This window comes from Lactuca serriola, chromosome 6, assembly GCF_051521515.1.
Source record: "Lactuca serriola cultivar US96UC23 chromosome 6, Lser_US96UC23_V15, whole genome shotgun sequence".
Classification (NCBI taxonomy): Eukaryota; Viridiplantae; Streptophyta; class Magnoliopsida; order Asterales; family Asteraceae; genus Lactuca; species Lactuca serriola.
The window spans coordinates 77436375-77463955 of NC_136413.1; the positions used below are offsets into that span (position 1 = coordinate 77436375).

At 39.1% G+C, this 27581-nt stretch overlaps 1 protein-coding gene across 1 annotated transcript; it reads right to left on the reverse strand.

The window, feature by feature from the left end:
• Positions 1-18984: 18984 nt before the first annotated feature.
• Positions 18985-24100, reverse strand: LOC145059926 (peptidyl-tRNA hydrolase, mitochondrial-like). The gene is given in 7 exon segments (XM_079007686.1): positions 18985-19172; positions 19243-19319; positions 19421-19473; positions 19605-19684; positions 19781-19831; positions 19913-20011; positions 23870-24100. Coding segments are annotated over 7 exon segments (717 nt in total). The 3' UTR covers positions 18985-19046.
• Between the last annotated feature and the right edge of the window lie 3481 nt (positions 24101-27581).

Genomic DNA, 27581 nt, shown 5'->3' on the forward strand with positions numbered 1-27581 from the left:
ACCAGAGTCTCCTGGAGGGAGAGCGAGGAATTTGTGAATAGATCTATTCGGGACTGACAATCCCACATCTTAACTGCTAGCTACAGTTAGGCGGGCACGCCTAGGATGACAGTATATCGTCCGACGTCTGACAAACGTCAAGGAGGTCTCGTTGTCGTATCAGTATGGTTACCCGACTCACAATATGTATTAATATAAGTTTATTCACAGCTTTGGTTTTGAAACTATATCTATTACGGGATGATAATCCCATGACTTTATCCAACTATCTTATATCTGGTTCGGGATAGTGATCCCATGGTTTTATCAAACAATCTTATATCTGGTTCGGGATAGTAGTCCCATGGTTTTCAATCTATATTTCCTAGTATATCAAACTATCTTGTAACTAGTTCGGGATGTTAGTCCCAAGGTTTTCAAACTACTTTCTATCTACATTTCGTGTATACTACTGTATTTCATATCTAATTCAGGATAGTAATCCCATGATTCATAATATGTAGTTTTGTGTATTAAACTATACTCTGTTTTATTCAGTAAACCTTGCATTTAGGAAAATATGGGATTTTCCTGGGGTTAACATATAACGCGTAACTGAACTGTAATGAAAGATAACGAAACTGTTTAACATAAGAAAATATGGGATTTTCTTGGATAACAAACCTTTTCGGAAAACTAAAGGAAATCGATACATTTTCATAAAACAAAACCGCTTATGAACTCTCCAGCTTTATGTTGATTTTCAAACTGCTTGTATTTTCAGGTCCACATTAGATAGGTACCCGGTGATCTCTTTTGGTGAAGACGAAGTGCGTGGAAGACTCGTCTCGTTTTGTTCATATGATATATGTATAACTTTTGTACAATTTACTTTTGAACCAAATGTAAACTTTCATATATATGTAATGTAATGGTTGTTTACTGTGATTACTATGTACATTGGATTTGATACACAACTTGGAGTCAACCCCGTAAATGTTTCCGCCTTTGATTTTCGGGGCGTGACAGGAAAGCCGCAGCGACCTCATCGTGCAGAATCTCCCGGATCCTGGCATCCAACTCCTCAGTCCCTATTTGAACCACGGGCTTAGGTGTTACTAGCACCTCTGGCCCTCCATCTCCCCCTCCTGACCCCGAACCGGATCCCGAACCTGATCCAGATCCTGTAGCAAAGCGTCTCGTCACCACCATACTGAAATAATCCACTCGAGACATCAAATACACAACATAATATCGGGAGACCAATACTCTCAAACCCTAGGGGTTGTGACTTCCTTGCTACGCGTATGGGTCCTATGCTTTCAGTAGTACGGGCCCATACTACCTTCCACACCAACCCATATTTGTCCCAAGTTTCATCACAACACCCTAACACTATAATAAACATAATATGTGCTCAACCCTCACTACTAGGGGACATTTCTTATCTCACAACTGATCTCATAGCTCCGCACCTCCCACACATCCATGAAACTTCCACTAGCCCCTGCAGCGCTAAGGTACACTGGTTGTACATAACGCTGGACCCGATAGACTTTCGAATATCCGATCCTACACTAAGGTTGAATCAGACATTCTCCGGCTATAAGATCTTGACTAAGCACAACCATGGTGCATACCCTAAACATCTACAATTATGGTGTCAGTTCCAAAACAAGAAAACCAAGGATAATAGGCATCATACAATCAGGTAAGCATATCATGCGATTCCTGAGGATCCCTAGCCTAGTACTAGCATGCTGTTCTAACATAATATCAAATAACTATATGGTATTTTTGATGGGTTTTGAGCATTCTAACACTTCCTAAGTGTACATGCAACCCTAATAACCTTGGATCTATGTTTGTCTAATTATCATGCAAAGTTGAATTCCAAGGTTATATTCCTATCTAGCATACATGGGGAACAATTTTAACTTGAATCATAGATAGAATAACTTACCTTGTTGTTGCTTGTGTTCCTTGAAACCTTGTGAGCCTAGCACCCCAAGTGTGATGCCTCAAATGCTTCACACAACACCAAATTCTCTTGGAAAGACTCTTGAGATAACACACACTTCTCAAAATCGGCCAAGCCCTCTAGTTTCTTAGTGTTCAACTTGTGTAGCCAATTTTGTGGAGAATGGGACTCTTATATAGTGTTGGCACATCTAGGGTTACACCATGTAAACCCTAATGTGTCATGACTCTTCATTTCCATGACCCATGGGTTTGTAACTCCCATGGAGCATCCATGGAGCATCCTATGGGTAGAACCCAACTTGATAATCCATGGAGCCTCTTAGCCCACTATACAAGATATGGATGATTTACATAATCAACCCATATATTTAATTAGTTATCCTTTGATCACTTAATTAATTCCAAATTAATTCTTGATCAAACTAATCAAATAATATTATTAATATATTAGAACTTATAATATATTAATAATCTCCAAGTGTTATTTCTCTCATTTAGTCTATCCAATTGCATGGTGCCATGCAACCCAAATGGACCATGCCGGGTCGGGTCAAGTACAAGCCCAAAATAGTTATGGACTTAGACACCTTATCCAACAGTCTCCCACTTGGATAAGTCTAATAACTATATCTCTAGTACTTCAGGAACCGACCGGCAATCGTAGCTCTTTCAAGGTCTCTCGGAACTGAGAAGATGATGATATGCCATTTAAAATAAGTGATCATATAATCCTCTATTCTAGATATCAGCCAGACAAATACATGGAACATGTCTTGCTTATTGTCCAGCATTTGTTTCCCGATTTCCGATTTGTTTGACATAGAACTTAATTGAACACATCAACTTAGTTCTGACCGGGCCCGGTACATGGGTCAAAACAAAATCATCGAGGGGCCCAGATATCAGCTTCTAATCCAAGAAGGAACAGATAAACTTCGACTCATATGTTTGTTCTACCACTCATTGAATTACACACAAAAGTACGTTTTATAACATCGAGTTACCAATGCGGTTTCGTACAGTCAATGCATAACCAACTTGTAAGTAACAAATCATATCTCTAGGTTTGAAGACTTATATGATATTACCGTCTCACGATCACTCGAGATAAAATTCCATGAAGTGATTCCAGTGAGCGTGGGTTGAGTCCAATGCTCAGAACTTATGAGCACTCATGATTGTTGTAGCCTTGTCCAAGACCTCTACAACCAAACATGACAGTCTTGATTCATATCCACTTCCAACATATGACCGACTGTGGAGGTTTCAATAATATGTTATACCAAACAAAATTATTCTGGAAGTCAAAACATGCAAAAGAAATATAGTAAACGATTGACAAGAGATAGCAACACTTTACTTATAAATAAAACATTTTTTATTCATCATCTAATGTCAATTACACTTTACAAATTTCGAGATTATCTAACTACTAAATCTAATATCATCCTTCAGCCCTATGCTCCGAGCATGCTGAAGATGCTTAACCCGAGTCAATCCCTTTGTGAGGGGATCTGCCGGATTCTCATCTGATGATACCCTCTTTGCCACGAGGAGTCCTTCTTCGATCCGATGTCTGATGAAATGGTATTTTCTGTCGATGTGTCTGGATCTCCCGTGATCCCTTGGTTCCTTGGCTAAGGCAACAGCACTTTCACTATCACAGAAAATTTCCATTGGCTCTTTAATAGCTGGTACAACTCCAAGGTCTCCAATGAAGTTCTTCAGCCATATCGCCTCCTTTGCTGCTTCACTAGCTGCAATATACTCTGATTCACAAGTAGAATCTGCCACTGTCTCTTGCTTGGAACTCTTCCAAGAAATTGCTCCTCCGTTTAGGGTAAAGACCCAGCCCGACTGAGAGCGGAAATTATCCCTATCAGTCTGGAAGCTAGCATCACTATACCCTACCACTCTCAAGTTATCACTCCCACCGAGGGTAAGGACCCAGTCCTTAGTCCTTCGTAGGTACTTGAGGATATTCTTTACCGCAGTCCAGTGTGCCTTGCTAGGGTTCGCCTGATACCTGCTAACCATGCTCAAGGCAAAAGCTACATCGGGTCGAGTACACGTCATAGCATACATGATCGATCCTACAGCCGAAGCGTAAGGTGTTCGACTCATTTCTGCTATCTCAGCCTCAGTGCTAGGGCTTTGTGTCTTACTCAATCTGGTGTTACTCTGGATGGGTAACTCTCCTTTCTTGGAATCCTGCATGCTGAATCTTTTCAGCACCTTATCCAAGTAGGTACTCTGACTAAGTCCAATTAGTCTTTTACTCCGATCTCTCAAGATTCTTATCCCTAGAATATAGGCAGCTTCACCAAGGTCCTTCATAGCGAAACACTTCCCAAGCCAGGACTTTACTTCCTGCAGGGTTGGAATGTCGTTTCCTATGAGTAGTATGTCATCCACATACAATACCAAAAAGCTGACTATACTCCCACTAGCCTTGACATACACACAAGATTCATCTTCACTCCTAGAAAAGCCAAATTCCTTGACCTTTTCATCAAAGCAAAGATTCCATTTGCGAGGTGCTTGCTTCAACCCATAAATGGATTTCTCAAGCTTACACACTCTATTAGGGTACTCGTTGCTGACAAAACCCTCTGGCTGACTCATGTAAACATCTTCAGCCAACTTTCCATTAAGGAAAGCGGTTTTGACATCCATCTGCCATATTTCATAGTCATGAAATGCAGCTATGGCTAACAGAACCCGAATAGACTTAATCTTGGCTACCGGAGAAAAGGTCTCATCATAATCCACTCCAGGAATTTGAGAGAAGCCCTTTGCAACCAGTCTAGCCTTATAAGTGTGTACTTTACCATCCATGTCGGTCTTCTTCTTGAAGACCCATTTGCACCCTACTGTCTTACGACCTGGTACATTTTCAACCAAGTTCCAAAACTTGATTGTCATACATGGATTGTATCTCGCTATCCATAGCCTCTTTCCATTTAGCAGACTCGGGGCCTGCCATGGCTTCCTCGTAGCTGTTAGGGTCATCTTGACTTACTAGTGTCTCATCACTAATAAGTGTCTCACCTTCTGCAGTAATATGGAATCCATAGTAATGCTCAGGTGCACTCCTAACTCTCGTGGAACGTCTCAGAGGTACAGATTTGTCAATTAGCTCAACAGGAGTTTCCTCCTCAAGTTGAGGGCTAGAGTTTGAAGTTCCTTCACCGCTTGATTCTTGAATTTCTTCAAGATCAATTTGCCTCCCACTGTCTCCTTGGCTTATAAACTCTCTTTCTCGAAAGACTCCTCTTCTTGCTACAAAGACCACATTGTCACTAGGTCTGTAGAAGAGGTAACCAAAGGATCGCTGTGGGTAACCGATGAAAATACACCTCTCGCTTCGAGGTTCGAGCTTATCATGAGTCTCGCGTCTCACGAAAGCCTCGCAACCCCAAATCTTGATGTGGTCTAGTTTAGGTACTTTACCAGTCCACATCTCGTGAGGAGTTTTGGCAACTTTCTTTGTAGGGACTAGATTAAGAATATGGGCGGCAGTCTCTAAGGCATACCCCCAGAATGAGATTGGTAGCGTAGCTCGACTCATTATGGAACGAACCATATCTAACAAGGTTCGATTATGCCTCTCAGCCACACCATTCAACTGTGGTGTCCTGGGAGGTGTCAATTGTGAGACTATCCCACATTCCCTTAGATAGTCGAGGAACTCTGAACTAAGATACTCACCACCACGATCGGATCGAAGCATCTTAATGTTCCTGCCCAATTGATTCTCGACTTCCTGTTTAAATTCCTTAAACCTTTCGAAAGTCTCTGACTTATGCTTGATCAAGTAGACATATCCATATCTACTGTAATCATCAGTAAAAGTCAAATAATAACGATTAGCATCCCTTGTGGCATGTTTGAATGGTCCACACACATCCGTGTGTATAAGGTCCAACAAACCTTCACCCCTCTCACACGAACCTGTGAAGGGTAACTTTGTCATTTTTCCAAGTAAGCATGATTCGCAACTATCATCTGACTTTAGGTCAAACGACTCCAAGACTCCATCCTTTTGGAGTTGGCCTATGCGTTTCTTGCTTATATGTCCAAGACGACAATGCCATAAAGATGCTTTATCCAAGTTATTATTAGTAGAATCAATACACAAAACATTATTTCCTAGGTTATCAACAACAGATACAGCTTCATACACACCATCACAAGGTAATGCTTTAAAATAAAGAACATTATTAAAGAAAGCATCAATAGAACCAACTTCATTATTAAATGAAAAGGTAAACCCTTGTTTGTACAAAGCATGAAAGGAAATAATATTTCTTGCCATTTCTGGCGAATAACAACACTTATTCAAATCTAAACTAAACCTACTACTTAGCGATAAAGTATAAACTCCAATCTTGGTAACAGGTATAGCTTTCCTATTCCCCATGATCAAGTTTATCCTTCCTTGCTCCACATCCTCACTTCTTCTTAGTCCCTGCAAGTCACAACAAATATGAATACCACAACCGGTATCAAGGACCCAAGAATTAGAATGGGGTGAGTTATTAGAAATGATAGTGTAAATACCTGCATGGTTGGGTTTAACTTTCCCATCCTTCACATCTGGCTGGTATTTTGGGCAGTTCCGCTTCCAATGAGCTTTTTCATGGCAATAGAAGCATTCAGCCTCTTTTGGGTCAGAAGAAGGAGTAATGAAACCTTTCTTGGTTCCACTTGAAGAAGAGCCATCAAGGGTCCGAGCCTTGGTACCCTTAGAAGAGCTCTTTCTCTTCCTCCCTCGACTTTTCCCGATTGCCAAAACCGGAGTAGAGTTTTGAGTAGGAGTGATAGCAACCGACTTCCCCTTAAGACCTGATTCTGCGGTCTTGAGAAGTCCCTGAAGTTTGCTGAGGGTGACTTCTTCCTTGTTCATGTGATATGTCATGCGGAATTGATCATAGCACGATGGTAAGGAATGCAAAATAATATCTATTACAAGATCCTCCGGGAAGTTCACATTAAGCTTCAGCAAACGATCCACATACCTTTGCATTTTCTGCATGTGGCTCGTGACGGATTCCCCGTCCTTCATCATGGTTGTTATCATGGAGCAGATGATTTCATACCTCTCTTGTCTTGCACTTTGATGGTATCTTTCCATCAAATCTTGGTGCATGTCATAAGGGTAGAAATCCTCATAAGACTTTTGGAGTTCCGCTGTCATCGTGGCCATCATGATGCAAGCCACTTTCGTAGCATCCCTTTCATGTGCCCGAAATTCAGCGATCTCCTGAGGAGTTGCAGTGGACTCATCAATCTCCTTAAGCTCCTTGTCAAGGACATATTCTTTGTCCTCGTAGCGGGTAATCATCCTGATGTTTCTGATCCACTCATTGAAGTTGGATCCATCAAAGGTGACTTTCCCACACAAGTTCATAAGGGTAAAGGAGCCATTAGGATTAGAGCCAGAAGCATTGTTGAAAGACATCTGAAGAAAAGAGGACAAGATTAGTTTAGATATAAGAGAGTCCTTAATAAAACACCCAAATGTAATATTAAGGCTAGGATCCAATCACAATATAATATAACTTAGAAGAGGTATGTCGTAATCTAAGCTATATCATATTTGAAAGGTAGGTGAATGACGATTCACCAATTTCCACCACGAAAACCGCAATATTTTAGTATTAGGTTTTTGAATGGTTCTTAGAAATTCCTAGATTCTTTGAGATTCAATGAACTTTTCAAAGGCATGTTTCAATCTCGAGTGTGCCCTCCAAGTTTTGTGACTGGGATACCGAGGATCACAAAACGAGGTGTGAAGTAACCATGCAAATCACTTGGTACCCTTAAAGTTTATCACTCAATCGATGTGCCGGTTAACCACACACGCTCCATCGATACTATAATAAACCCTAAGTCACCCTTTACCTACCTTGTTAAGTCCAAGTTAGTGTGCCGGTTAACCACACACGCTCCACCAACGACTTAATCAAAGTGTAAAGTGTAATTTCATGGAATAGCACCTTATTCACATTTTTCCTAAAGTAACTAAGATTGGGAATTTAATAAAACATTTAGTTACTTTATAATATTCATCATACTTTGAATGAGAATTAATAAGTCCTTGTCTTACCCGTTCGGCTAACGACCCTCCACCGATCAAGCAAGCGGTGGGTGTGAGTGGACACCCATTAAGTCACCATTTTATAGGCAACAACCTTATACCCACCTTATAGACCGGCTTCGTGAATGAGGCGTACTAGCGGTAAGACGACTTTGTTCTTATACATATATATATAATTATTAAATCATAATAATATAAATATAAGGGTTGAATTTTAACTTTTAAAATTCTAGGGGTTGGAACTAAAGTTTTAACTTAACTTTACTTGTTCCAAAACTTGAGGGCAAGTTTTGTAAACTTTCAAAACTTTTCATTTCTTGTAACTTATGAGTTTAATAGAGTAATAAAATGAGGTCTTTTCATTTTTCCTAACTCTTGTGTTCTTTTAATGGTTTTTAACCCAAGAGACTTTTGGTTTTCCATAACTTGAGGACAAGTTATGGACTCCATTAAAACACATTATGATCATGAATTAATCTACCACATAGGTTACAAATAATTCCTATGATCATCTAAACATCATAAGAACAAGAATATGAATATGAACACTTTCAAGAATCAAAATTACATTTAATATTTGTAATTTTGATAACTAGTTGTTGTAAATGAGTTAGAAAAGACATTACACCTTCTAAAACAAGTTTTCAAGTACCAAAACATTTTAGGGTAATGATTCTAATCCATTTCCAACAACTCAAGTCGAAATTCTGCACTCTGTCGACCCTACTCGCCGAGTGCATAAACCTACTCACCGAGTAGGTTGAAGATACACATGAACTCGACGAGTCCTCCCCGTGGACTCGCCGAGTCCATCAGTCAGACAGCAGAATTTTCAACTTTCTTCAACTTTTAAGCACAAATAACAAACAAACAAGCCTAGGCTCTGATACCACTGATGGGTTTTGAGCATTCTAACACTTCCTAAGTGTACATGCAACCCTAATAACCTTGGATCTATGTTTGTCTAATTATCATGCAAAGTTGAATTCCAAGGTTATATTCCTATCTAGCATACATGGGGAACAATTTTAACTTGAATCATAGATAGAATAACTTACCTTGTTGTTGCTTGTGTTCCTTGAAACCTTGTGAGCCTAGCACCCCAAGTGTGATGCCTCAAATGCTTCACACAACACCAAATGCTCTTGGAAAGACTCTTGAGATAACACACACTTCTCAAAATCGGCCAAGCCCTCTAGTTTCTTAGTGTTCAACTTGTGTAGCCAATTTTGTGGAGAATGGGACTCTTATATAGTGTTGGCACATCTAGGGTTACACCATGTAAACCCTAATGTGTCATGACTCTTCATTTCCATGACCCATGGGTTTGTAACTCCCATGGAGCATCCATGGAGTATCCTATGGGTAGAACCCAACTTGATAATCCATGGAGCCTCTTAGCCCACTATACAAGATATGGATGATTTACATAATCAACCCATATATTTAATTAGTTATCCTTTGATCACTTAATTAATTCCAAATTAATTCTTGATCAAACTAATCAAATAATATTATTAATATATTAGAACTTATAATATATTAATAATCTCCAAGTGTTATTTCTCTCATTTAGTCTATCCAATTGCATGGTGCCATGCAACCCAAATGGACCATGCCGGGTCGGGTCAAGTACAAGCCCGAAATAGTTATGGACTTAGACACCTTATCCAACAATTTTGGGGTTTACTTACAGGCTCCGGCTGATCGTACCTTCGGCATCCTCCATCCTTTATCATGAAAACCATTTTTAAATATTTTACTTTAAAAAAAAATCTCCTTGATTTGAGACTGGATTCACACAAGTGTTCCTCCAATTCACTCAAACCAAAGCTCTGATACCAACTTGTAACACCCATAGAAAATCAAGCCAAATTTAAACTTTTTAAATTAACCAAAAGAAAACAAGATTAAGTGTTTACAAAACGTTTCCAAAACAATGTTCATCAGAGTGTCCCAAAACAGATCATAAGGATGAGGAGCGGTACGGTCACGCCTTTGCCTTCCCTCGATCACCTCGCAGATATTGGCTCGAAAGGTAAACTTCAACGGTCGGATCACTTATCACAGGCTCCACCACCTATGATCATAACACAATATACTCATAAGTCCCCAACCTTATGAGGCACTCCATAACCCACTAGTCAACTCCTGATCAAGGTCAAAGTCCTCAATCAAGGTCAACAGTCCATGTTGACCTCAACATGCCGAGTACACTCGGCTACTCGCCGAGTCCTTGAAGTACATTCCAACTCGCCGAGTCATCGAGGTGACTCGTCGAGTTCCTTCGAATCCCGTTAGAACCTGAAGGCCATCCGTCGAGTTCCCTCCATGCGACTCGACGGATATGCATGCAACATATCCTTGGTCAAACTCATCCGACTCGCCGAGTTGTTCATCAACTCGTCGAGTTTTATGATCATCTTCATCCAACTCGCCGAGTTGTTCATCCAACTCGTCGAGTATAATGCCTTCTTCATCGGACTCGCCGAGTTTTTCATCCAACTCGCCGAGTCCATCCAGTCCTTTTTCCATACAGGCCTATTTTGAGCCATACAGCGGCTCAAACTTACAGATCCAGCTTCCTAGAGCATACTTATCACGTAAAGTTGCAAACTTTACGTACATGCATCGGTTTAAAAGCTCTTAATGCCCAAAACAAAGCTCTTAATGGGTGTCCATGGGCCAAGGGAACCTTAATCTCGAACAAAGCTGGAACTTTATGCTTCTATCATCCAAAGAGGGTCCAGATCTGAAGTTACAACTTCAGATCTAGCCCATAGCTTGCCATACCAACTAGACATTCTTATAATACCCTAAGAACTCACTCCAAGGGGAGTCTAGACTGAAATAAATGAGGGTAATAGCATAATACCTTCCCAAGAGATGTCCATAGAAGTAGATTCAGTCTTCCCCTCGGATTCTTGCCTCAAACACTTGTTTCTCCAAACTCCCACACTAAAATCTTCTCTCCAAGCTTCAACACACAAAGGGCACACACACTCACAAGATAGAGATGCACAAGGGGCTGCAAGGGAACTGAAAGAGGCTTTAGCTTCTTTAAATAGGGGTGCAAACCCCAGAAATTAGGGTCTCACTTTCTAGCTCCCACTCGTCGAGTCCCACTTTGGACTCGCCGAGTAGATCACTTAATTCACGATCCAACCCGATTTTACTCGACGAGTAGAACAACCAACTCGTCGAGTAGGGCCAAAATCAAGATGTTTTATTGTTTAAAATAGTACCTGAGAATTGGGGCGTTACAACCTGACTGCTAATGAATGCTACGGCTACCCCCACAGACTTACAACACTCTACAGCTATCTGACTGTTTTACTAACTATTATTTCGAGGACATCCTGACTACCCCTAGTTCTGCTAGTGATTCCTCACCCTGATTTCCCAAAACCAGCCCTCAGTCATCAAATGATACATCTACCTCGTCGTTTATATCCTTGATACACTAGCGTTCCGATGAGGAATTCTTCGGCTTGGTTCCCAAACCAACCATCTACTAATCCAGATACATGAAACCATCATTGGGAAGTCTCCAAACCCCCAACTATTGGACCCACTCAACCCTTCAGCTATTTTTCATTACTATTCGAAGATTACCAACCCTTTCTAAAATTAGCATGCTACCAATTCTGAATACTTGAAGGGTTCTCCCCCATTTTGATTCGACTAGCTCTTTACTATTCACTTATTGAAAAGGATTCCCCATCCTTCCAATCATCAAAAGGGCGATCTGCTGACTGCCAACGTTCACCTCTGCTGGTGCTCCCACTAACCTTTACTAGATCTGAACCATTCTTGCTAACTAGCCGAGCACCCTTCAATCCTTAACTGTATTTGCTTTAGCGACCGCATCCTGAGAACCTGTACTTAGGGTGAACATTTCCAACCCACTTCCCCACCGTCCGGTAGCAATTTCACTGGAAGATTTAGATTGTCACTACTAAGAACATAACTGATCCATACCCGAATGACACCTTCCGAAAGTAGTGAGGCACTACTGAATCTTACACATACATGCTACAGTTACCGCATCCGAAGTAACCTGCTCTAGATGGGAATAACCTCCAATCTATCATTTTAAATCCAAGGTATGCAGATGGCATAAGACTCAATCACGAGTAGGCAATATAATATTCCAATATGTGAACCTACTAAAAATCGATGCAGTAACATAACAATAATATCATGAATAATAATTAACAGGAAGGTAAAAGACACATACCTCCAACACCCGGTGCTGCTTGAACCCTTGCTGAAATCAACCGGTACATTCTGCTCCGAGTCGTGGGCGTCCTTACCCGACCCCGACGTCCGCTGGTTGTTCTCGAAGTCACAGGGGCAGGAGCTATCACCTGCCCTGCTGTATACAAACTCGGACAGTGGGCCTTCTTGTGGCCCCTCCGACTGCAATGGAAACATATCGGGTCAAGCCCCTGAGCGATGGTAGCAGTCCAATCTCTGCTGAAATGATCAATCCAGCCGCATTTGAAGCAGCCATAATCACCACCACTACCACTCCTGCACGCACCCTCATGCGTCCTACCACACTTCCCGCATCGACTACGACTATCGTAGTCCCTCAATCTCGAATCCGACCTCTTGGGTCTCTTGCCCGAACCTGTGGCTACCTGAATCTCATCCGTTTTCCTCTTCCTTTCCGACCCCTTACCAATATCTTGCTCCTGTGTTACCCCATCGACCCCATCCATCATCTGAACAACCGCTGTCTAATCATGGAGCTTTGCGGTCAACCTATCAGTGACCCTCACGATGATGTCGGGTAGCTCCTCGTGAATGGCTCGCGAAACCTCTTTAACTATCCAATCATACAGAGGTCTCTCCTGGAGACAGGGTACCCCACTCACTTCCATCCACTGATGGCAAGAGCTAATAATGGGATCTCCCTCCATGATGGATCCCTGGACTCCATAATAATCAGGCTCTAGACGAGCCCCAAACTGTCCTGAAACTATCCCGGCCCTAAAGGCCTCAAGATGACTGTCCATAAGCTCCACGATGGCCTCTCTAACCGAACCGAAAATCACTGGATTTTGATCAATGATGTTGCACATAATCTCTGCGGAAATGAAATCCCTCATCTGATCATCAAGTTGCCCGACTCTAGAACCTGAGCCAGATTCCTCCCTGATTCCTGAACTGCCAACTGGTATGTCACGCAACGACACCAAGCTGAAACGTAGCACATTACTTATCAAAATACACATCGCTGCTGAGGGATCTCTCACACACTCTACTAGTTCCTTGGTTTTTCCTCGGCCCCTCTTGAATCGAGTACGGATCCTCTGCTTTCAGTAGTATGGGCACATACTACCTTCCACATCTATCCGTACTTTCCTCAAGAGTTACCTCAACTCCACCAAGTCCCTTTCCTCTACTACTAATATTTGCTACTCTCATCCTAGGCTTGCCCTAGGGAACTCTGACTCCACCCAACCCGTCCTCGGCTGCTGAAGGCCTCCTTGTAATGCCAATTAGCCACCACATGGATACCATCACATGCAACGAGACTCAGATAATCCTTCGAGTAAGGGACTCATCCCTACAATGGTTTGGACTCAAACAAGAGCTGTGCAATAGGGTCAAATCCAACACTCTGATATTATTCAACCCTGATTGCATGTGACTTAACGTATCCACCTAATAGCTAACTCCCATCACTATGAGTCCCACAAAGCACACAGCAAGCATGATTCAGACAAAGGAAACAAACTAAAGCAATAACTATCTTCATAACAAGAAACTGCACTAGCATACAATGCTAAGCTCATACTATCAGGCATAATCTAAACTGGCTATCCTACTACTGTCTACTTAATAATAGCATGCAATTCTCATAAAGCTGAAACACATATAATAGGCACATAAGACATCCTCCTAGATCCTTAATATACTTTTTAGGTTTGTTTATCTAAAAATTTCTTATTAATCTATTGATTTTTAAAAAATTCAATAAGTTAAAAAAATATTTGGATAATTAATAAAAAGCTTTAAAACTTGTTTTTGTTTAGCTTTTGAAAATGAGTTTTCAAAAATTGTTACTTCTTGAATGACTTATAATAAAAACCAACAAAAGACAATTTTAAACTACATACTTTTTAACTTAATGGCTTATTGGTTTTTACCACTAAAAAGTTAATCTAAATATTTAAAAAAAAACTCATTTTCTCACCTTCATAAGCCAATAAATCCTTTTTGGCAAAAGTTATTTTTAATTTCAAAATAAAATCTCAAACACCCTTTAAAATCTTAAGTTCACTCTTTAAGTTTGACGAAATGTTAGATGTTGTCTTTCTTTTTTTTGGTTTCATTAAAATCTTAAGATCGATATAAATGTTTACTTTACCGAGTAAACCTGCACTAAGGATAAAATTTTAAAAAAGTTGCAAACCTCATGTCATAGTAAAGCAGAAAATATGCAAAAAAGCAAAAATCTAATATTTCTACCGAATTTAAAGACTTTTAATGGCATTTAGCTAAAATCAAATGCATAACAACATAAGTCCTCCCACATTGCGTTTTAGACATTAACATTTTCTTTGTATACGTAAAAGGAACAGGAGTAAATTACATTAATGATCTATAACTTTAGTAAACTAGGAATGGTCTTTATGGTTTGGAATCTACATCAATTGGTTTCTAACTCTATTTTTTCCAATTAAAAAGTATTTATAGTTTTATTTTCTTTTGATTTGCTCAAGATTTCAATAAAGAACTTAAGAACATAAACCCAGAATTTGCAATTTTATGGAGACCTCAAGAACTCAAAACATGGGTTTCTTTCTCTATCTTCTGTCTTTATCATTAGAAACACATCCAAAACACACATTATTGCTCTGCAGAAATTAGAAATCTCCATATTCGAATGAGTTTTGAAATCATTTAGGGTTTCTTGATGCTCGAATTTGGGTTTGTGAAATGGTTTTCAAGATTCAAGTTAGGGTTTCTTGATGTTTGAGTTAGGTTTTCGATTAAAGATTTTGAGACTTTATCAAGTTTTTTAGTTAGAGTTCATAGGGTTCTTGTGTTTGAGTTCATATGATTCTTTTGTTCCTCTGATTTTGGGTTTTTAACATTTCTAAAAAAAATATTTTATGATTTCTAGAAAAACGTTTGAAGTTTATTTTGTTCATCAGATCGTTGGAAAAGAAAAGAAAGAGAAAGAAGATAATCGTCAGAAAGGGATTAAACCGGAAAATCGGGTTTGGCTGAAGAAGATTATCGAAAAAATCATAGTTAACCGAAAAACTCATGTTTGGTCGGAAACCAGCAAACTCACTATTAGCGGTCATATTGGTACTTTGTGAACGATCTCAAAAGATTCACAGGTAAATCAAACCAAAAAAAAGAGTTTGGTGACTAAACGTGAACAAAAATCAAAGTTGATTACCATTTCAAGTCATTATCCCTAAACATTAAAAATAAGGGCTAAAATGCAAAATGAAATAGTAAAGACCATAAAGGAAAAGTAAGGGACCATAAAATAAAAATAAAAGACCAAACTTGTTATAAAAATTAAAAGGTTAGTCCAAAATTGTGAAAAGAAAAATAAAATATGAGATGTCGGCAAATGTATGGAATAAATATTATTCATCAAATATAAAATATGAGATGTCGGCAAATGTATGGAATAAATATTATTCAGTATAGATATGTAATTTCGGTCGCCCCAAAATTTAAATAAAGGAAAATATATACAATATCATTTCGATGATGATTACCGGTTGAAAGATACAGCTGAAGATTATACCCTCTGTCGTTCTAGTGAAAACTAGTCTAGAATCTAAACACTTATTTTTGTTTGGCAAGATAAGAAAGAACAACTTCCACTGCGTTTGACCAACATACATTGGATTTCCAAAGAGACTAATATCAATTGACAAAAAAAAAAGATATATATTTTTCCGTGAAGCACAAGGGGACAAGAACTATTCTTGTTATTCTTAATCATCATCACAGTCACATTTCTTCATTAATTAACGAATCCAAGAAAGCATCATCAGCCGCGTAGCTAAGAATCTCATCTTCTTTATTTTCATATTTTGTTGGAATTAGGGTTTGAGATGATTTCATTGGGATTTGGCAAACCCACTTCTGGTTGTTCAATTAAACAAGATAAATGAACAAAATTCTGATAATTAGGATTTGAAGAAGAAGATGATAATGGTTTATGAGTTCTTGGATCAATCCCTTAACTAATCAACTACATACTAAGATTCGTGTTCCAGTAGTTCTTTATCTCATTATCTGTTCTCCCTGGAATTCTTCCCGCTATCAAACCCCACCTTATAATCATATCATTTGACAATTATCATCAAATCCCATAAAACGATCAACAGAACTTTATTTAAAAAAAACAAGATTATATTACCGGTTTCCAAGAAGGAGGTGGAGGCGGAGGATGAGGTCTTCTTCCTCCGGTGAGATGTCTCCTCGTTTGATGGAAGGACGGTGGTAGTTCATCCATCGGAGCTGGCAGCCCTTCCCGCACCGCCTGAGCCTCGCCTTCTTGGGCAGTGTCCGCCACCTCCCTCCACCTTCTCTCTTGATATAACTAGACAAAACCTCATATTCTTCAGGCGTCCGTGGCCCTTTATTCATTCCTATCTCGCGTCCATGGCCCTTTCTTCATTTCTATCTCCACCATCTTTCCCATTATTATTTTTGCAAGAATACGAAACAGAAAATTACTTCAAAATCTTCACCCAAAATATGTATTTTGTAACATCCCAAAATTTGAGGCCAAAAATTTCATTTTTAATTTAAGTAAATCATAAAACATGTTACCAAACATTGTCAATATTACATCATTCATAAAAGCATTAAGTCATGTCTCAAAAACCATATTATCAGAAACCATGAAAATCATAGTACAATCCCAGAAAATCTGATGTGGAAACGATGTGTGTATGTGTGATGCGATGCACGCCACCGGCTCCTTCCCCTTAGACGAAGAGGTACCTGAAACCAAAAACCAAAACTGAGACTGTAAGCACAAAGCTTAGTGAGCTCCCCCATCATACCACATACCATACAATACCATCGGTATCTTTCAACCGGTAATCTTCAGCTGTATCTTTCAACCGGTAATCATCATCGATATCTTTCAACCGGTAACCATCATCGGTATCTTTCAACCAGTAATCATCGTCGGTATCTTTCAACCGGTAACTGGGGACTATTCCACCCCCTACCACTAGCATACAATCAACAAGTATAAGCTTACATTCATGCATATCCGGGTACTGACCTACCCTTGGGTCCTAAAGACCACTGTTAGGAAAACTAGTCCCTACTATACACATAGCATATCAATCATATAAATCTCATAACCAACACATAACCAGACCAAGATAATTATCACAAAGACCATTATCTTCTAAATACTCCCCTTTTGGTGGGCCGGCATTGTGGCCTTAGACCCACCCCTACTGGAAGGTAACTCACCTCAATGTCGTGCAGTGTTTGAGTTCTCCTTGGTGCACAAGTCGACTCCCTTCGACTCCTCGATCCCTATACGATAACCTTCAAGTCAACACATATCATAGCAACCCTAAACAGGGTCAGTCCAAGTCCAGTCAAAGTTAACTTTCAAGTTGACTCGACTCGCTGAGTTGGGCCGTCAACTCGCCGAGTCCCTCACCCTTTACTCGTCCCCATCCACAACCTTACTCGTCGAGTTGGGCCGTCAACTTGACGAGTTCTTCTCTCATATGAACATCTCATGAAAACTCATCCGACTCGCTGAGTTGATGAACAACTAGTCGAGTTCACCTTCATCTGATGAATAGTTCCGCCCTCGACTCGCCGAGTTGATGAACAACTCGTCGAGTTCATCTTCATCCTTAAGAAGATTATCTTGGACTCGTCGAGTCTGCTCAATCCACTCGTCGAGTCCTTTGAGGTCCAGGTCCCTTTTTACGTCCAAACCAACAAGGGATTTCCTTCCTAACCCTGACCCTTTCACAGAAAGGGTTTGGTGTACAATGGTCACCGACTCGTCGAGTTCCAAGAACAACTCGTCGAGTCCAACCTTGACGAATTCCATACAGTCGATTTAAATGAGATCTAACACACCAAAACCATAGATCTGGCCGCCTAATGTCCCTTTTATACGTAAAGTTCCAAACTTGATGCACAAGCATGGGGTTTTTAGCTTAAAAATCCATATACAATGCTCTACAATGTGCATGGGGCTCTCATGGCCCTAAAGTTGGCACCTTTATGCCATGAGACCCCTCTTAAGGTCCAGATCTGAAGTCAAATCCCACTCATCACTTCCAAATCCGAGAATGACCTAGAAACTCATAGAAATCCCAAGCTAAAGATGAACAACACATAGATGAGTCAAAACAGGGGCATTTTACCTTGAAGATGATGAAAATGAAGTAAGATATATGGATCAACAAGCCCCAACTTGATTCCCCAGCTCCTTTCTTCCTTCCAATCTTACAACCCACATAAGAACGCCAAAAATGGCCTTAGCACACACACAAATGGCTAGGGTTTCAATATGCAACTTAAAGAGAGTGTTAGGGACACGGGAGGTTGAGTTAAGGTGCTTAAATAGGGTGCAAACCCGCAGATTAGTGTTTTTGTCCAGACAGGGTCTACTCGCTGAGTCTGGGACCCAACTCGCAGAGTCCGTCACTTAAGTCCCACGTTCCATCCCGCTTCTACTCGGCGAGTTTGTCCTTCAACTCGCCGAGTCCAAGGCCAAAATACAAAATAGTTAAAGGACTGACTATAAGGATACGTACCCAGAACCAGGTGCTACATATTTAGTGATGGATTACAATGTGGAGTACAAGTACTGAATTGTTATAATAAAACTACATAAATGTTTTACCCTAATTAACAATATTGTAAATTTCTATATATCTATAAACCTATTCTATTTCAAGTAATGGGCTAAATTGAGATGTTCCCAATCAAAGACACCATATCAGTTTACAGAAATCTTGATGTGCTTGTATTTTTGGTCTGTGTTGAAGCTTCTAGCACTCTCCTCCAAACCCTTTGACACAAGTTCTTTTAATGCAACAACTCCCTGTTTCAAACCAACATCAATCTTGCAAACCCAACAAAAACAAAATTGAAATTTTTAGGAGGTAAATCGTGTTACATGAATAAAATGTTACTCGTTATTGAGCTGTTGCATTGAATTTCTAAAGCAAGAAAGCTTTAGGATCCATTTGACCGGGAGGCTTTCCCATTCCTATGTACATATAAAAGGGTAATAACGGAAATCAACTATGGGAAAATATGAATCTAGGAAACTAAAACTTTTACTAAAAGAATTTAATGAATGATAAATACCGATTCTCAAATGTGCAAACTCACGATTCCCACGGAAATGATGAATCACACTCATCATGCTGACACAAAGAGATTCAAACATGCTAAATTCCAATTTGCATATCTTACTAAGCCTTTGATTTTGTAATCAAGAATCAAGATAAACAATGATATTGCGTTAAAAGTAGAGAAGTTCATATTTTTTTTGATGCCCATTATCGCTCCCATGCCTCCCTTGGGTTGAAGCCGAAGAACCCCACATGGTAAATCCATGTCATCATGGAACTACAACAACAAGAAGAAAAAAAGTTACATGAAAAAAAAGGTCAAAAGAAGGACGATGAATGATGTTCAAGTTATGATGGAGATTTCAGATCATACCACCACCACTCGATTTAGAGGTAATTTGTAATAGGCAGCAAGTGGGCCACTCTGCAGAGAAGAAAATGTTTCAATGTGGAAACAATAAGAATTAAAGACTTTAACAGAATTGAATCCTAAGCAAGAACTCACCGATTCACCACTCAAATTCATATATGTTTGAGGTTTTGTGAGTAAAACAGGAACACCATCTATAATGCCTGATACGTCATACCCCCAAATTAAACGTATTCCCCGTTAGTTTTGCACGATTAGACCTAAGGAATAGGCACGAAGTCCATCGCTGTCAGGGTTTATTTAAAAAGCACTAAGTCGATAGCTAGCAATGTTATCTATAAGGCACTAAGTCCATAGCTGCCAGGGTTCATCTGTAAGGTACTAAATCCATAGCTACCAATATTTATCTGTAGGGTACTAAATCCATAGCTACCAACATCCATTTATAAGGACCTAAGTCCATAGCTGCCAATGTTCGTTTATGAGGCACTAAGTCCATAGCTACTAGGGTTTTTTTAGAGTACATCGGGTGAACATATCGTTCACAACACCTTCAGGTTGCGAGCTTCCTAGTGTTCCACCGGACTGTCTAGAATAGTCTGTGGTTGTCATCCATACTCTGCTATATGATGGGGCCAACACTTGAGTCAAGGCTTCTCTCATTTTTCACCTCTCACCGTCATCTCATGATCTATATCAACTTTCAGCTCTCATCATCTGTCTAATCGTTCATCTACCCATCTTTACCCATTGTAATTTATAGGTATAAAATACGTATACAATTTAAATTGAATAAAACATGTATATTTTGTTCATCCAACAAAGATATCATAAACACAAATAATATGCACACATAGCACGTAATTTATATTAAATACCTCATATCTATGTGTAAGATGAAAGTAACTACGCACTCATTTGTTAAAGTGATGATTCCAAACTCGGCCAGCGCTCCGCTTCTTAACAATATAATTTCCTTCGACGAAACCTAGTATTATTACCACTCGATTTTAGTCTAATGTTTACCGTGACTTATTATTATTCTTAGTATTATTATTATTATATAAGACTTAAACAGTACTTCTCAACTACTATGTACAGACAGGGACCAGACATGAAACACCGGATGGCAGGACCATTTGGGCATTATAGCCCTTTTGAAATCCAACAACCCAGGCGGCCCTTCAAACCGGATTCCGTGTACCACTAGTAGTTAAAAATATATTATAAAGACACTTATATAAGTCATAATACTAGCCCAAATACTTATTATAAGTTCATAATAACAATACTAAATTTAAATATAAGCTACACTTAAACTAGGGTAAGCATATCTCACTTACAACGGGATTTGCTAAAAACCGGACTCTACGGGGGCAGAGCTTCCAGAGCCGAAAATCTCTTTTTCTTGGAGCCTTCGGGTGCTCTGGGGCTTTCCTCTAGCACCTTCAGGTTACTAGGGCTTTGGGGGGGGGGGGGGTTTCGGAGGTTTAGAGAGATGTTAGAGAGAGAAGTGAAGGGGTTTTGGTGTGAAAAATGAAGGCACTTTCGCATGGTATTTATAGGCTGAATTTTGGACCTACTCATTGATTTTTGGCTTCCAATTCGTCGAGTTGGTGCCACATGTCACCCTCTGGTGGCAAGGCTTTGGGAGAAAACAATGGTCCAGATTAAGCCATATCAGCCCCCTTAGTAGCAGCACCCTACCGACTTCTTCTAAACCCCATAACTTTCGCATACGAGCTCTGTATTCGAAGTTATTTATATCCACGCATTGGTATTGACAAGATCTAAAATTCTCCTTTTGACTCCATCGACTAATTCTCAACTGATTTTAAATTTAACAGCATGAGAAGATTACACTGTTAAACAGACCGTGTAAAATTCATAACTTCTACATACAGACTCCGTTTGCGTCTGTCTTTTTATCGTTAAACTCTTATTAATGATATCTTCAATTCTCATTTAGGTTGCATTGGCCAAAAATCGATCAATCTAAAATTTGAATTCCAGGCTGTGCATTGCTATGCGAAATCTTAGAAAAATCATAACTTCTTCATACGAAGTCAGACTTTGACGTTCTTTTATGCACGCCCTCGGTTTAACATATGCTACAACTTTCATTTAGATCTCTATGGCTAAAAAGTAGTTTATCAAAGATTTACTTCTTACATTACGCGGTGTCGTGCTGGTTTAGCCCTAAAACTTCGACATGTCATAACTTCTTCGTTATAACTCGGATTTCAGCGTTCTTTATATGTATAACTTAGTTATGATTATTTATTCTAAATAATCTTCTATCAAGAAGTCATTTTTGACACTTACTGTCTCTAAATTGACTAGCCCGAATCTGCGGGCGATACAATAACCCTGCCTGACATTGAAACATTTGTAATTGATGGAAAAACTGAGTGTTGAGTAATTGACCATTTACTACTAGAATATAGGCCTTTAATGACGTGCAAACCATGACATGCAGTGATTTACGATACGCAAAAGCGTGTGCCCTAAAAATAATGTCATCTCTTCTAAAATTTGAAGGATTTAGGACGCGCATTTTTGCGTGCACTTAAAATTAGTGTCAGAAGAATATATATATATATATATATATATATATATATATATATACATATATATATATACATATATATATATATACATATATATATATATATATATATATATATATATATATATATATATATATATATATATATATACGGAGGGCACTCAGCATAAAAGGCGTGTCATGTAATCATCTCGCTTTATAATTTCTAAAATGAACACGCGTTTAGATTATTTATCTTATCAAAAAATTTACAGGGACTATTTTCTAGGATTTTGTCAATGAGGTCTCTCTACCACGTTCTACATCAACTCTCCTCTTAAAACCTTCAACAATGTTCTCTACCTCGAATCACCTCCTGCCCGCGACCTCGACTCATCTTTTTTTGCATCGCCAACTTCTTACCTTCCCATGGTCCGCCGATCAGATTTGATTTACCAAAGCTCGGGGCTCCGACATGAGTTCCTCCCTTTTTGTTGTACCTTAACAAGTTATATTCCTGTTATCAAGCCATGTTAGAACCCTAATTCCAGAAGAATCCGATTGGTTCTTCTTGTTTCATCAAAATCGGAGCAGAGCCGTTGATGTCCGATGGAGGTAGTGGATTCCATTACATCTAAATGCAATCGGAGCCGTCGAGGTTGTCATCGTTCTTCTCGTTTCATCAAAATCCGCCTGAAGGAACTCGAATTTTCAATGAATTGCCCAAGGCCACAATTGTACAAGTCTTCTCGTCCTAACTCTTTCTCAATTTCATACATCCCCTCTAACCACACCTCCTTCTTCTTTCTAACCTAGATGCAAAAATCGATGAAACACGCGTTTTCTGACATTTAATAGCTAAGAGGGAAACAAAATCCCCGAAAATTAGAAAAACCCCCCACTACTAGAAAAACAGCCTTTTACAACGCGCAATCAATGACACGCGCTGATAGAGGACACGCATTTGAGAGTGCCCTAAAAATTGATGCCAGTTTTCCAAAATATGAAGCATAGTGGCACGCATTTTTTCCTACCCTAAAATTAGTGTCTAATAAAAAAGAAAAATAAAAACACGGAGGGCACCTTAAATAAAATGTGTGTCGTCTAACCATGTCGCTTTATAAATTTTAATGAAACGCACGTTTCATCTGAGGGGGGAAATGAAATCCAAAAATTAAAAAGCCCACTTTGTTTCCCGCGGCTGTAAACCCTAGCTCATCCCCGCCAAAAACCCCCTTTCTTTCTTTCTTCTCTCTCAATTCTGAAAACTCCATTCATGCCATCTGTTGCTTCTTCGACCCTTCTGAGTGTCTCCCACCACTGTATACTTCCAATGAAAGACGACCTTTCTTCCCCATCACCATCTATCTTCCAAATTACTGGACTAACCTCACTGTCTTTGTTCTTTACAGTTCAGAGCCAAAACCCTCTCACCACCACCGCCCTATACGAAGCCGCCAGAAACGCAACCCCAACTCCATTATCGTCTACTTCTTCGCAACGCCCACTCACTGGTTAAGTCCTAAATACATTCCACCGCTTACCGCTTCGTCTTCTACCTCAATCAAATTGAGAGCCGCCGGTGTCGTAGAAAGAGAATCCTTCACCGCCGGTGTCATCAAACTCAGAGTCGCCGGTGTTGTAAAAAGAGAATTCACCACCTCCAGGTCGCCACCTCTAAAGGCTTCTGGTTCATCTCCATCTCCAATTCGAAATCGTGTTCTTAGGTCACTCGAAAACCACTCGTGGTCGGTGAAATCAAAATGTGAAATCATGTTCATAGGTCACTGGAAAGCACTCATGGTCGATGAAATCATCAATTATGTTCTGTCACTACAAGGTCAACTTAAAGTAAGTCGATAATTCCAAATTCTTGTAAATAAATCCACCGATTACAATGGTTTTGATTTATGATACGAGTAGCATGAGTATGTTTACTATCAATTTCTTTGCGCACAACTTTAAAAAAATATGAACTGCGATTTTGAAGCTGCTGAACTCATACGACATTTTATTTTCTTGCATAGAAACAGTTGTGTTTGTGATTGTGAAGCTGCCAACCCTTCCCAAAACTTTGGAAGGGGTAATCAGTAAGGAGAAGTTCAAAAAATCTAGAGCTTATAGTCTTGATAAAAGGTATCTAATATTTTCCTGCAACTTCATGTTCATCAATTCATATGTTTTTTTCCAGTAACTTCCACTTCCTTCATGGGTTTGTAACAATACTGATGGACTCTTCTATTTTGCTGTATGGTGTATTACCTTGGTTCTGGAAGGTGGGCAGTTTAGTCTTTCCTATAAAGTTCAATTATGTAACAAGTTTTTAGTTGTATTCACAACTTTTTGAATGACAACAGAAATCAAGTGATACTTTGGAATCAATTGGCTTTGATTCAGAGAATGAAATATATCATACACTTGCATTCTTAGTTGGTGTTATGATTTGCTCTCAGGTACATACGTGGGCTCTGTAGTCTTTTTCACTGCCTTTTAATTTAATCTTACTATTGATTTACATTTTTATCTAATATACTTTTTGCAGTTGATAATTGTCAAGTGTACAAATGCTGAGGAGAATTTGAAAAATGAATCTGATTTAGCTAAAAGAACAGTAGACGTTAACTTCCATTTCTAAATTAATTTTCAACTCATACTTCTTTGTTTACCACTACATTCCTTCACTTGTGTTATTGGATTTTATTATAAAGTTTAGCAAAGAATATTTATTTCTATTCTTTTCAATGTGATTCAACATAAAAGAATTCATGAGATGCATGTTGCAATGTTGGGCTAATGAGGAGTGCATATGAGTATATAATAAGTCCGGTGCACAAGTAATTACATATCATAACTAGAAAGTAATATAAAAAATGAAAACACTGAATAGCAAAGAGTTTAGGTCATCGCTCATCTCCGCTGAAAGACAGTCAGGTATAACTAGAAAACTAAATAAATTAAGTTAATGAATAAAGCAAAAAATGATATTTTTTATAAAAATAAACTTTATTCAACTAAAGTTTATTGAAGGTGACAACTAATAAAAATGATTTGATTGGCAATGGCAATGGCAGCTTGTGCTACTACCTCTATCCTTAATTGTTGTCCCATGGATGTTGCTACCCAAGCCTTTCATTTTAAAGGCACATCATAACAGGGTATGTCATGTTCTTTTTATTTTTTTAACCATGTTTATATTTTTTGATAAATATTTAAAGACGATATTATATATTTTATTTAATGTTCAAGCACACCAAGGTGATTCCTATGTGGCACTTGAAGGGACGGATGAGTCATTGATGGATGGAGGTCATCATGGCACTTGAAGAGTTTGAGTTTAGTGAAGTGTTTGCTCATCAACTTATTCATAAAATTGAGATTGTACTTGGGGCAGTGTCAAATACTTGAGAAAATGATAGGGTTATATTCGTCTTTTTTTTTGTTTCAGGTTAAAGTTCGAGAATCTGGGACAGATTGGGGGCGGGGTAGTTGTAAATGTGGTGAAAAGTCGGCCCCACCACTAGGTTCATTGCCACCTGGTGTGTGTTCTTCTTCACGTGGTAGTAGCTATATAGTAGACGACTTGCTTCATTGTTGTATTGGATCAAGTGAAAGTGGTTCTCGTCCTAAGCCATGTCCACCACGTTCTGGACAAAAGGGTGAAATGCATGTGGTAAGTTTTTACTTTTACTTATAGTAAATATATGATGTAAAGTAAAAAACTTGCTTCTTCAATGTTCAGGTTCCTGTTCAATTGCCATTGATATCAGCATTAAGCAAGATCAGAATTTCAAGTGATCCTGATCTTCGTCCAATGGAAGTCAGGCAAAGCATTCTATTGGCTGTTCAAGAGCTTCAAAAACATTTTCCTCAAGGTCTTCCAAAACTTAATCTTGTCAATGTAACTTTATTTGTGTTTTACTGACCTTTTATTTTTCATAACTAAATCAAAAATACATGACTTGTGTTGACAGGATATGGGCATAGAAGAACCTCAGTTTGTGGACCTGGTAAATCAGATTGAGAAACTTGAACAACAATTGATTTCTCACCCATTAAACAAGGTATGAATTTTTGTTTAACGTTTCAGTTTTAATTAAATCAAATTTCATGATTTGTTAAATGTTTCAGTCTCAAGATGAAAATCAGATCCACTGTTTCCAGAGGAAAGCATAAGCCAATCATGAAATTCTACAGCTGAGAACCAAAATATGTGATTCATAGGTAACCATATGCTTTGCCAGCTGTCTTGATAAATGAAACTATGTTTTGTAATTTTTTTAAATTTATATGCAGCTTCAAAAATTTTGTGATGAGCTTAAGAACAGATCACGGGTATTAAAGAAGCTTGGACATTTCGATAGTGAAGGAATACTTCAAGTGAGGTAAAAAGAAACACACTCACATGCATATATATGTTGGCAAGACTATTTAAGTTGTGCCAATTAGGACATGATGTCTTAATGGCTGCAGACATTCAAATGGCAAGACTATTGATAGCTTCATTTTATTTACTTCATTTTATAGTTTTTTTAGCACATTTCATTCGTATTTTAGTTAATATCCATGCATATTTTCCTTTTTGTTATTTTTATGACCATTTCGGGTACTTTCTAGTTTCTTGAGCATTATTGCAGATTTTAAGGAAGCTAGAGGAGCGGGAGTGTGCGGGATCTTTTGGAAGGCGATTGGACTTGAAGAGCAGTGGGGATTTCGTACTTGATAGCTGTGGAGGTGATTCAGGGAGTAGGCTTGTTGATTGCTTGAAGGTGCGAAAGTATTGAACTTTAAATTTGAAAGGGCGCAGGAGAATTCTTGAGTGTGCAAGACCGATGTTTAGGAGTTTGCGGAAGTTTTGAGTGATGTGGAGAGACAAATTGAGCTCTAATTGAAGAAAAATGGGCTAGAAGTTTATTGGACTCGAACTGGACCAATGGATTAGCTGTGGGGGCCCAAGACTTGAAGAAGCCCAAAAACCCGTTGCAGTCACGCGGCCCACGTAAGATTCCCCGCGGCCCGCGTGGATTCCTGACAAGGGCAATTTCGATACTTTACTTAGAGGTCTATATCGGGAAGGTTGGTATGCCTCTTCAGCCTTATCTTGGAGGTCTGAGTTTGACACTTTCTCTCTGGAGTTTGGAGTACTTTTGAAGGCCAAGAACACTTCAAGAATATCTTCTTTTCATCTCTTGATTCTTGTCAAATTTTTGGTACAATCTTAAATAATTTTGCTTCTTTGAGTTTAGTCATGCTTGGCTA